The 12844-nt window shown below is 38.7% G+C and overlaps 1 protein-coding gene across 6 annotated transcripts in view; it reads right to left on the bottom strand.

The window, feature by feature from the left end:
* The window catches only part of WDR7 (WD repeat domain 7), a 376297-nt gene that overhangs the window by 53558 nt on the left and 309895 nt on the right, over positions 1–12844 (bottom strand). For all 6 annotated transcript variants that reach the window (XM_038402296.2, XM_043515275.1, XM_038402295.2 and 3 more), the window contains one exon: positions 8371–8470. In XM_038402296.2, the coding sequence (XP_038258224.1) occupies positions 8371–8470 (100 nt within the window). The remainder of the gene's footprint in view (positions 1–8370; positions 8471–12844) is intronic.

Here is a 12844-nt window from a genome sequence, read left to right as displayed (position 1 = left end):
AACACTGAAGTTCAGAAAGTGTACTGAACTTTTTACATAGCTCATCAATAGCGGCCTTCTGATGTTTTGTCAATGATATTGTAGCTGCTCTTTAGTGACCTATTCTGAAGCCCGGTGAAGTTGCCTTAGCTATTTACATTGGCCTCTTTCTTTTGTTTTCTATACTTATATTATAAAAGCAGATACAAATATCTGATTATTCTATCTTGGCTTCTATAGAACAAGATGGAGATGGATGAAATCCCAAATGCATAAATCAATAGCAAAATATCCATTGACTTCATTGGGGCCAGGATTTCACCCAGTGTCTAAATTGACAGAAAGGAAGTTGACAATGGCCTTGTCTATATAATAAAGTTTTTTTTTGTATAATCTAGTTGTGAATTTAAACTAATCTAGATATACTGGTATAACCTACTCCCATGTAGACATTCTTAATCTGCTATAAAAGAGTGCCTTCTCAAATTAGTCTATGTTGCTTGGGAAGGGGCTTAAGCTAAACAGAAAAAAGACACTTTAATATCGGAATTAGAGTGTCCATATTGAAGGGAGGGTGCTATACTGATACAATTATACTTGTGTAACTGGTAAAGCTTTCCTGTGTTGACAAGGCCTTATACTTTCAACAACACCGACACAAATAGCAAAGGCAAATTTTTCCTTGCAGACTCTAGCTTTAGAGAAAATGTAGCTATGAAGGTTTTCACCTTTAAATGGTACATGGTTAATAAAAATTTTTCAACACAATAACAGCTGGCCCTTTTAATACCAAATTTCTGATGACTGTTCATGGAATGTAATAAGCAGCGTCTGCACTGAGATCTAACGCTGCAAAGAGAACTGGAAAAGCACCTGAAATGTTACTTTTCAGAGTAGCAGCCATGTAAGTCTGTATCCACAAAAAGAAAAGGAGGACTTGTGGCACCTTAGAGACTAACAAATTTATTTGAGCATAAGCCTTCATGAGCTACAGCATCCGATGAAGTGAGCTGTAGCTCACGAAAGCTTCTGCTCAAATAAATTTGTTAGTCTCTAAGGTGCCACAAGTCCTCCTTTTCTTTTTGAAATGTTACTGTCCACTTAAGTAGTCAGCTCTCTCTGCAACTATTGCAGTAACCAGACAAGTTGCCTGGACCTAGAAGTACTTTTAAGACTTCTGCTCTCAAAACTGTTTCTGAAGTTTTAAAACTCTTTCTTAAAAAACATGTTTTTGGTCTGCTGGATTCATAGATACTAAGATCAGAAGGGACCATTCTGATCATCTAGTCTGACCTTGGGCACAATGCAGGCCACAGAATCTCACTCACCCACTCCTACGAAAAACCTCACCTATGTCTGAGCTATTGAAGTCCTCAAATCGTGGTTTAAAGACTTCAAGGAGCAGAGAATCCTCCCTCAAGTGACCCATGCCCCATGCTACAGAAGAAGGTGAAAAACCTCCAGGGCCTCTTCCAATCTGCCCTGGAAAAGAATTCCTTCCCGACCCCAAATATGGCGATCAGCTAAACCCCGAGCATATGGGCAAGATTCACCAGCCAGATACTACAGAAAATTCTTTCCTGGGTAACTCAGATCCCACCCATCTAATATCCCATCTCAGGGGATTAGGCCTATTTACCATGACTATTTAAAGATCAATTAATTACCAAAATCATATTATCCCATCATACCATCTCCTCCATAAATTTATCGAGTTTAATCTTAAAGCCAGATAGGTCTTTTGCCCCCACTGCTTCCCTTGAAAGGCTATTCCAAAACATCACTCCTCTGATGGTTAGAAACCTTTGTCTAATTTCAAGTCTAAACTTCCTGGTGGCCAGTTTATACCCATTTGTTCTTGTGTCCACACTGGTACTGAGCTTAAATAATTCCTCTCCCTCTCCGGTATTTATCCCTCTGATATATTTATAGAGAGCAATCATATATCCATCCCCTCAACGTTCTTTTAGTTAGGCTAAACAAGCCAAGCTCCTTGAGTCTCCTTTCATAAGACAAGTTTTCCATTCCTCGGATCATCCTAGTAGCCCTTCTCTGTACCTGTTCCAGTTTGAATTCATCCTTTTTAAACATGGGAGACCAGAACTGCACATAGTATTCCAGGTGAGGTCTCACTAGTGCCTTGTATAACGGTACTAAAACCTCCTTATCCCTACTGGAAATACCTCTCCTGATGCCTCCCAAAACCGCATTAGCTTTTTTCACAGCCATATCACACTGGCAGCTCGTAGTCATCCTATGATCAACCAATACTCCAAGGTCCTTCTCCTCCTCTGTTACTTCTAAATGATGCACCCCCAGTTTATAACTAAAATTCTTGTTATTAATCCCTAAATGCATAACCTTACACTTCTCACTATTAAATTTCATCCTATTACTATTACTCCAGTTTACAAGGTCATCCAGATCCTCCTGTATGATATCCTGATCTTTCTCTGAATTGGCAATTCCTCCCAGCTTTGTATCATCTGCAAATTTTATTAGCACACTCCCACTTTTTGTGCCAAGGTCAGTAATAAAAAAATTAAATAAGATTGGTCCCAAAACTGATCCCTGAGGAACTCCACTGGTAACCTCCCTCCAGCCTAACAGTTCACCTTTCAGTAGGACCTGTTGTAGTCTCCCCTTTAACCCATTCCTTATCCACCTTTCGATGTTCATATTGATCCCCATCTTCTCCAATTTAACTAAATTCCCCATGTGGCACGGTATCAAACACCTTACTGAAATCTAGGTAAATTAGATCCACTTCGTTTCCTTTGTCTAAAAAATCTGTTACTTTCTCAAAAAAGGAGATCAGATTGGTTTGACACCATCTACCTTTTGTAAAACCATGTTGTATTTTGTCCCATTTACCATTGACTTCAAAGTCCTTAACTAATTTCTCCTTCAAAATTTTTTCCAGGACCTTGCATACTACAGATGTCAAACTAACAAGCCTGTAGTTACCCAGATCACTTTTTTTTCCTTTCTTAAAAATAGGAACTATATTAGCAATTCTCCAATCATACGGTACAACTCCTGAGTTTACAGATTCATTAAAAATTCTTGTTAATGGGTTTGCAATTTCAGGTGCCAATTCCTTTAATATTCTTGGATGAAGATTATCTGGGCCCCCCCAATTTAGTCTCATTAAGCTGTTTGAGTTTCACTTCTACCTCAGATATGGTAATATCTACCTCCATATCCTCATTCCCATTTGTCATGCTACCATTATCCCCAAGATCCTCTTTAGCCTTATTAAAGACCGAGGCAAAGTATTTGTTTCGATATTGGGCCATGCCTAGATTATCCTTAACTTCCACTCAATCCTCAGTGTTTAGAGGCCCCACTTCTTCTTTCTTAGTTTTCTTCTTATTTATATGGCTATAGAACCTTTTACTATTGGTTTTAATTCCCTTTGCAAGGTCCAACTCTACTTGACTTTTAGCCTGTCTCACTTTATCCCTACATGTTCTGACCTCAATAAGGTAGCTTTCCTTGCTGATCCCTCCCATCTTCCACTCCCTATATGCTTTCTGCTTCTTCTTAATCACCTCTCTAAGATGCTTGCTCATCCAGCTTGGTCTACAACTCCTGCCTATGAATTTTTTCCCCTTTCTTGGGATACAGGCTTCCGATAGCTTCTGCATCCTTCAAGTAAGTGTTCGAACACCTTCTGTGTATACTTTATAATTCCATAAAGAGACAGGCAGAAGAGCCCTTGTAAATATGTAACTGTTAAATCTTTAAATTGGATAATATAAGATTGTCATCTGACTGCTCCCTATTTTCATCCCTGGGAAGACTATTCTGTCCATCCTCAATCTGTAAATCAGACACCATTTTAATATCCATCTCAGGATCAAAATACCCTTGGGGTCACTAAAATATGTTAAATAGGTAAAGTGAAAGAGGAAATTGGGGGGAACTATTTTTTTTATTGACAGGTTTCAGAGTAGCAGCCGTGTTAGTCTGTATTCGCAAAAAGAAAAGGAGTACTTGTGGCACCTTAGAGACTAATAAATTTATTAGAGCATAAGCTTTCGTGAGCTACAGCTCACTTCATCGGATGCATCCGATGAAGTGAGCTGTAGCTCACGAAAGCTTATGCTCTAATAAATTTGTTAGTCTCTAAGGTGCCACAAGTGCTCCTTTTATTTTTTTATTGTCTTTCTTAATATTTCCCATCCTCCCTGTCTGCCATACTGATGGTAGATATTTTCCTCTTTTAAAAAATGTTACATGATTCAGCTGTAGAGCCAGTCAACACCTATAAATATCCCCTCTAATTTCGGTAAACTAATCTCTCTCCTGTTGCCCCACTTCTTTGCTTCTCTTCTGCCCCATCACAAAAGGCTCTTTCTAGCTCTATTAAAATTATCTATATTAAGAAATGGAGGGGTTTGATTGCATGAATGTTGAGCACCTTCCCATAGGGGTCATGGGGTGAGGAGCACCTCAAAAGATCAGATTCTGAACATGAAGCCTAAAGTCAACTGATGGCGTTTGTTTTTCCCCCTAGTCATTTCTCATATTTGTCACACAAATTTTTCTGATATTATGACATGATATTTTTTAAAAAAAATCAAAACTGCAAATGGTAATATTTAATTACTCTGGATGCCCTTCCCTGGCAACCAAAATTATCTTCCCCTTCACATGATTTGTTTAGAGTCTGAAGGACAGTAAGGAAACAGGTGGTCTTAAATATTCCACTAAAACGTCCAATTAACTACAGTATTCTTCAAACCATTTATTGAAACAAATCGGGATTAGGTTCCAGTAATCTAATGCAATAAAATCTCAATTAAAATAAAAACAGGGCGTTTCTGGATAACATTGCAAACATTAGCCAGAGACAATCTCTTTCAACATACCCAATGGTTATTATATAGAATGCATTTTAAAAGAATGCGGGGGGGGGAAGGGAGGAGGGATATCAGCAAGATAATATACTTTTGCATGTCTGCCAAACCAAGGGCAAACCTATCCAGAGGGAAGATTTTAACTGCAGATGCAACCACACGTATACATGTAGCTGTAAGCACTTAATTAGCTTGTCTGTCAACACCTCTGATGCTTTTTAACTATTTTAGACCAGTAGATAAGACATTTGATAGCACATTTTGAAAATCCTATTGTGGGGACATACTTGCCAAAATTAGAGTTACTTCAGAAATAAAGATACCCCTGTGTTTATCCAAGAGTCATTTTAGTAAATGAATATAAAGTTGAAAATTTAAGAATTTAAAGTGTAGGACAAATGTAATAGCTAAATTAAAGAATTGGATATGTTGTTATTCTCCTTAAATGGGTATATACAGGCACAACAGAGTTATAGTGAAGTGGATGGTTAAGTACTTAAAAATTAGCATAAAAAGTATATGGACTAGCCCACAGGCAAGAGAGACCCAGATTAAGAGATTATTTTGGGTTTTTCACTCCCAGCTTCCAGTGAGATCAAGAACACAGCAAAGATGTCATGATGAGTTTCGGAATGGCCAGAGATGCTCAATTCAAAGCCTTACTATGACCTTGATTGCTGAATGATTGGAGCGGAAAGTGATGCAATGTTCATAGCACGCTTGGCAAAGAGGGTCAAGAAAACATATTTTGAGAGAAAAGGAAGGAACTGACTATGCCTTTGCAGTGAGAAGGTAGGCCGTAGCTAGGGTCTGAAAACTGCAGAATGGGATAGCTTCTATAGGCAAGAAATAATATTATCCAGATCAAACAGCCTCTCATGGTTTGATATGTCAAGGCTGTTCATGTGATAACAGGGTTGAAAATAACTCACAGTTCGTAGTGATGGAACACAATCAATGATTAAAATCCAGGATAGCCTTCCATAAAGGCCAGGAGATTTACATAATCAGAGCTAGTGATTTCTTTAGCTTTCAGGTGATATTACAAACAAACCACTTTAAAAATGTCAACTGTCAGTCTGATTTGTATGTTACTGAAGCTTTGCAAGTCTTATGGAACTGATTCAATATTTAAGCCAAACAGGATATGTAAAGGGGCTGATGGCTCCCGGGATCAGAAATAGGAAATGGAGGCTTTCACCTCTAGGTTGCCAGCTGACAAAGTCTGTTACCATCATATGGCTGTTTGTAAAAGAAATTTGGTGATCTCAAACCAATTCCCAATGGACAGATGTTCACATAATAAATACTACCACAAATGACAGCCTTGCTAGTAATCTCAGCTGAGAAGTCAAGGATCAGATGCTGCGACTGGACACTGAACTACCCTCTTACTCCTAGAGGTAGTCCTTCCAGGTAAGAGGTGAGGAAGCATGAGGATATGTACCATTGTTTTCCTGTTCTATAAATAAACAGAGGATTTCAGTCTCCACGGCTGTCTATCTGGAAACTACAAGCAGTATTATATTTATACACAAAATTAGAAGAGCAAATAAAAACCACAAAACAAAAGGTAGTTAAAATTAGGGCTGTCAAATGATTTAAAAAAGTAATCATAATTAATCATGAGATTAAAAAAATAGTTGTGATTAATATCAGTTTTAATTTCACTGTTGTACAATAACAGAATACCATTTATTTAAATATTTTTGGTGTTGGGGGAAGTGCGTGTGTGTTGCGGGGGAAGTGTGTGTGTGTGCCCGCATGTGTGTTGGGGCACCGCTGTCTCTTTAAGCACCGCACTCAGGAGCCTGAATGCTTTTTCAGCCAGCAGCAGCTGCTGTCGGCAGCATTCACTCCTGAGCCAACAGCAGATAAGCTCCCCCTGTTCCCCGACCCCAGCTCAGCAGCGACCGGGTACATGGGCGAGGGGAGGGAAAACACCCCAACATCAACCCCCCACCCCTGTTCTGCACAGCAGACAGGAGGCAGGCTCCCAGTCTGGAGCAGCTTGGCCAGGGGGTGGCTCCATGGGTAGGGGGGAGAGGAGGTGGAAGCAGCAGTGGGGCAGGGCAGCAGGAGGAGGGGCACCCCTGCCACAGAGACAAGCAGTGGTGCCTCCCCTGAGCACGGCACACTGATTAACACTCATTAAAAAATAATATGTTAATTTGTTTTGAGTTAATTGCATGCATTAACTATGATTGACAGCCCTAATAATTATTTTGATTACAAATATTTGCACTATAAAAAGATAAAAAAAATCTTGAGTTTTTGAAGTTGTAGCATGAAGGGGCATATGAATGTTTAGCATATCTGGCACATAAATACTTTGCAACGCCGGCTATACCAGTGCCATGCAAATGCCTGTTCTCACTTTCAGGTGACATTGTAAATAAGAAGCCGGCAGCATTTTCTCCCATAAATGTAAACAAACTTCTTTGTCTGAACGATTGGCTGAACAAGAAATAGGACTGAGTGGACTTTAGGCACTGAAGTTTTACATTGTTTTGTTTTTGAGAGCAGTTATGTAAAAAAAATCTACATTTGTAAACTGTACTTTCATGATAGAGATTGCACTACAGTACTTGTATGAGGTATATTGAAAAATACTATTTCTTTTGTCTTTTTTATAGTGCAAATATTTGTAATAAAAATAATAGTATAAAGTGAGCACTGTACACTTTGTATCCTATGTTGTAATTGAAATCAATATATCTGAAAATGTAGAAAAGCATCCAAAATATTTATAATAAATTTAACTTGATATTATATTATTGTTTAACTGTGGGATTAAAACTGTGATTAATCATGACTAATTTTTTTAATCTAGTTAATTTATTTTGCATTAATCGCTTGTGTTAACTGTGATTAATTGACAGCCGTAGTTAAAATAATTGGTTTACATTTAATCTAAAAGCTTTTGGAATTCTACCAGGGCTTTATCATATTACCAATAATAAGAGAGAAAATTAACACTTAAATTTTATGAAAAAATTATCAACTACAAAATAATATTCAACTAAGTCCTCATCATTCCAATATAAAGACTGACAAATTTACCCTGAACCATAATCTGACTGTGCAACCTATTGTTTTGGGTTGACATTGCTCATCTAACTACATATTTTGTTTAATACCAGAAAAGTTAATATACTTGAAATATAGGCATATTTTGTAAAGGAGAACAGTAGAAAAAAATAACCAGTACATTTTCTTCATACTGAGAATCAGATAAATATAAAGTCATAATTCAAATATAAGAGATTTATTTCAGAGGAGTTTGTCACAAGTAACACCTTATTTGGGGTTTCTGTTATTAACCCATCTATGGCAGCCATTCATTCACAGTGAATGAAGACAGTAGGGCTCTATATACTTTGAGTCCTTCATTAAACTATTGATCCCCTTAGCATTCTCCATAATGTTCCAGCAGCTCAGCATGTCAACTGACGCAGAGCTAGTCTCTCTTTCCTTTCAATAACTTCCACACGCTGTGGGGAGAAAGTCACAATGATTTATTTACCTGACATTTTCCAGTCCGGATGTCGTAGAGGGCCACTGAACCATGGCGAGCTCCAACTGCTATTCTATGACTCCGCTCATAATAGCTGACCATGTAGAACCTGCATTGAACATTATAACAAGGAACAGGTGAGATCTGACCTGCTTTCAAGATGTGAAAGTTAACTGGTCATTAATATTAGTGCTTAATAATAGTGAGGAGATTTTATTAAACTATCTTTTGGTTACTAGTCTCCAACATACTTTTCATTTAGAAAAAAAAACCCCAACTGACTCCTAATAAAATAATGCAGCACTCTAGCCACACGTTTTATATCTCAGGACTTATGAGACTTGTTTATCAAGTTAGGTAACAGCATGCACAGGCGTTATAAGATATTTGAATAAATGTGAATTTTGTTATAATAAAATAACAGACTGACAACTCTTAGATACAGAAGGGTTAAATAAGAACCTTTCTGCACTGAACAGTATGAAAATACTGCTTGAACATCAGAAAGGAAAGACAGGATGTAATGGGAGGGAAGGGGGGGTTGCTGCCCATTAAAGGAAACTGGGCGCAGCTCTCCTGTTTCAGTTCACATGTTCCAAGATGGGCCAATTAAGAGGCAGGGTAGCATCTAGGGGGCTGTAGGAAACCAGGTGAGATCCAGTATGTCAGAGCAGACTGAATTAGGAGACAGAGTAGGAGATGTGAGTTGCCAAAGAGAGATTCCTGGGAGAGGGCTGAAGGCAGATGTGCAAAGAGTTTTCTTGTTGGTGTTCTCCTCTCCCCTCCCTCCGAAAGCTGGAGAGTGCTGATGGCAGGAAGAGCAGCAGAGGGAGATGCCTCCTGGCTTTAAGCCAGAGAGCTGGAGCCAAGGGTCAGAGTGGTCTGAAAGAAGGGGGAGCAGCAGAGGTGTTTACTCACTAGTGTTTCTTTGCTGCAGAGCTGAGGCCTAAGCGAGGGTCTGAGTTGAGAGGCTGTGGCAGATCCTGCTGGAAAAAGTGGGGTTGACCCAAGAAGGAGGGCTAGGGTGGCTGTTCTGGTAGAGGGATGAAAGAGGATTTGCAGGGAGTTTGGGTATGGCAGAAGACATTGGAACCAAGTATGTGTTATGTAAATGGCTAAGAGGATGTGTGATTTTAAGGATTCCTTGCACTGGGGTAATATGGACTATGCTCTGAGACTTTTGCACTCTATTTGGTTAATAAGTTATATTGATGGACTTGAGAACATGCTTCCATAGAGTTTCTGGGAACTCAAAAGGGAAACTGAGGCAAGGGATGCCTGGGAAGAGGCCACTCAGTTACACAGGATCATTAAAACAAGATAAGGAAAAAACCGCCGAAGTAATGACAGTATCTTTACATAAGAAGCTATGAACAACAATAGGTATTAAGGGCAATAATATTCTTCCAGCTGAGGAAGAATTGAGAAGTATGTTGTATTTCTTAATGTCACATGATACTTTACGCAGTGCATGAGCATAGCATTACTTTAAAACACAAAGTCACTTTCAAAGTCAGACCGTTATTGCATCTCCAATATGACACACAACGCCAATTTCCTCATTCCAAAGTCAAGCCCTTTGGAACTTCAGAATACCTTTCTGATAAAAACACAAATCAGATCTTAAAAAAGTAAAAATTATATTCTTAAGAGTTAAATCTCATTCAAGCAGGTTCTATGTGAAACTGCTAGAGTCATTCTGTAAAAAATATGGTGCTGACCATATATATGGCTTTAATCACCACCACTAACAAAATCTTACACTGATACATCACCTTTCTTCTTGAAGGACCTAGAGTGCTGCATCATCTATACAAATACAACAATCATGCACTCATTCCTATGATGCAAAATGGTAGTCGGGAAGAAAAAGAGTACATAATGGGCTGTAAAAAAGTGGATGGTTAATTTTGATACAGGATAATGGGTTAAAGGGCTTGAAGGGAATGAAGAATATGGATTATACTTTTGGGTCTCTGCTTTGAAGGAGTAAGTATATAAAGTTAGGGCCAGATTCACAAGATTGGCCCCAACATCTGCTGCAACTCAGGAAAGAGTCACAATCTGGCCTTGTCTGCCTGCACCATCCACATGGTTGTCCATCCTCTTGGGACACTATACTGAGGTCAATAACTTAGTATAAAATTCTGAGGCCCTATCTTCCCACAACTTCTGTCTACCACTGCTCCTCCATCCATGCACTATTGCTATTAAAAGGAACTGCACAATCAAGGACATATCTCATGAGAGCATAAAAAGCTGCTAAGATTATTGTCCCATACCTTAATTTATGTCCTGGGCTCTGTCAGTACAGAACACTCCATCCCCAAGATCGATCAGCATGTTTCCAGCCTCAATACCAAGCCTCTTATTCCCCTTCCCTGGCACCAGCCTGGTCAATCTCTTTGATTTCTGGGCTTTCAGATCCATCAGTTAAGACCAGCATTGAAATTATTCTCTCTTATCATCACTCCTCATTAAGGGTAAAAAAAGGTGTTGGAAACATGGGTCTAGCCACATGTAAAGACTGCAATGCAGGAGCCATGCAGAGGGAAGAATGAGTATTTTGGGTGAGGTAACTGATAATGCTATGGGCAAATAGATGTCCTCAAGGTCTAAAGAATATGAACTTGATATAAGGTATGTAGGTTGAATGATATTCAGTGAATAAGGCAGGGGACCACTTAACTAAACTCATACCCACATTTTACATCGGCCATGTCAAATTTTACTTGCCAGTCTTAATAAAGTAGTTGCCTCAGGAATTTTGTAAAACTGTTTCATACAATCAGTAAACTCAAGACTTTATATTTATTCTCGCAGAAAAATATGTTCTAAAACCAACCAAACAAAAAAGTGGTATCTGATAACTCCAGGTGAACATTTGTGGGGGGGAAAGGAAGGGATTTTAATACAAATTCCTTTATCCCTCATTAGTTCTGATGCTCCACTGCCTGGGTACAATCCACATGTTGGCAGCAGATTTTTTTAAGAAATGAGAACATCACAAACTGCTGGACCAAAACAGACAGCATTCATCTCCTTACTGGATTTTTTAAGTGCCCATTTAGACAAAGACAGCTGAGTCAGCTTTTTTCCTTGACAAGAAGAATCAGTCTGCATAATAAAATTTTGTTTTTGTTATTTTTTTTAAATGCAAAAACCTCCTTGGAAAATAGACATTTTTATTTTCACCTTTAAATAAAAAATAAAAAAAACAAAGCCCCCAAAAACAATTCTAGTCCCATTTGCATTCAGTTCTTGACTATTTTAGTCTTCTTTACTTTTAATTTGTTTTTTACTACCACATTAGCCTTCTCAATTTTTTTCTTAATAGTATCATGTTTTCATCTGTTGGCTTTAATATCTATTTAACATGCCTCCAACCCCTTTTAGAGAGTTTGCAAGTGATGAATATTTCCTTTCTATAAAATATATACACAGTTAAATATTTTTAATCCTATGAATCACACTTTCTAAGCTTCCAAACAGCAGAATTCAGCTAACAGATAATGATTTCAAAGCAGCCAACCTACATCTAAATTTAGATCCGACAGCAATTCCACTCCTGCAAATCCAGCTGATGTATCCATACACACACTTGGCAGCTTAGTGGAATCTATGCTCTTAGTACTGGGATATTATTGTACATGAAAAAGCTGTGGTGGGCAAAAGGACAACTTCCATCTCAGCATCCACTTCATTTTATTACCTGAGGAGTTTTGATCAAACTGAATAAATAATGCTTTTATAGTAGCAGTGGCAGACATGCCCCAAATTAGAGGTGGGGCTGCACGTAGCAATCTGCACACACACTCCCTCCCCCCCACAACTCTCTCTCCATTTCAGAATGAAAAATTCAGATGTTAATGGGCAATGTGGCCCCTTTACTGTTCTCTGTTAGGCCCAACTTCTCTCCCTCCAACCTACTTTTCAACTCCAATTCCTATCCATGCATACTGTCAGTTCACCTACAACCTTATTCACCATCTGACTCCATTTAATCCTGCCAGCCCAAACTCTTCCCCTCCCAACTCAGAACACCCTCAAGCCACCTCAGCTCCCTCCAAGTCAACCATCATATTGCCAAACTGAAGCATGCAAAAAATCATGAGTCAAGGCCCCAACTCCCCCCTCCCAAACCCATGAGATTGGCTTAAAAACCATGAGATTTTAAAAATAATAAAGTTGGGATTTTTTATTTGCCCTCTGCTTATGGAGCCTCTCCGCAACCATGAAGCTCAGAAACTTGCTTTAAATTTTTTAAAAAATGAAATCTTAGATTTTTTACATAAGTCAAGTGATTCCTGAAGCTGGAGTTTTATGAAAATCACCAGATATCATGGGACTTGCTATAAAATCATGAGGGCTTGTGACACTGCAATCTCACCTGCCCCAAAACACCCCCTCACACAAGCAACGCTCTATCCTCCAGGCTAATACCCCTTCTTCTTTCTAGCTACCTACTTGCTCCATGGCACAG

Source organism: Dermochelys coriacea, chromosome 5 (assembly GCF_009764565.3).
Source record: "Dermochelys coriacea isolate rDerCor1 chromosome 5, rDerCor1.pri.v4, whole genome shotgun sequence".
NCBI lineage: Eukaryota > Metazoa > Chordata > Testudines > Dermochelyidae > Dermochelys > Dermochelys coriacea.
Note: the sequence above shows the minus strand (reverse complement) of the source record. Positions and strands in the feature narration are given on the sequence as shown.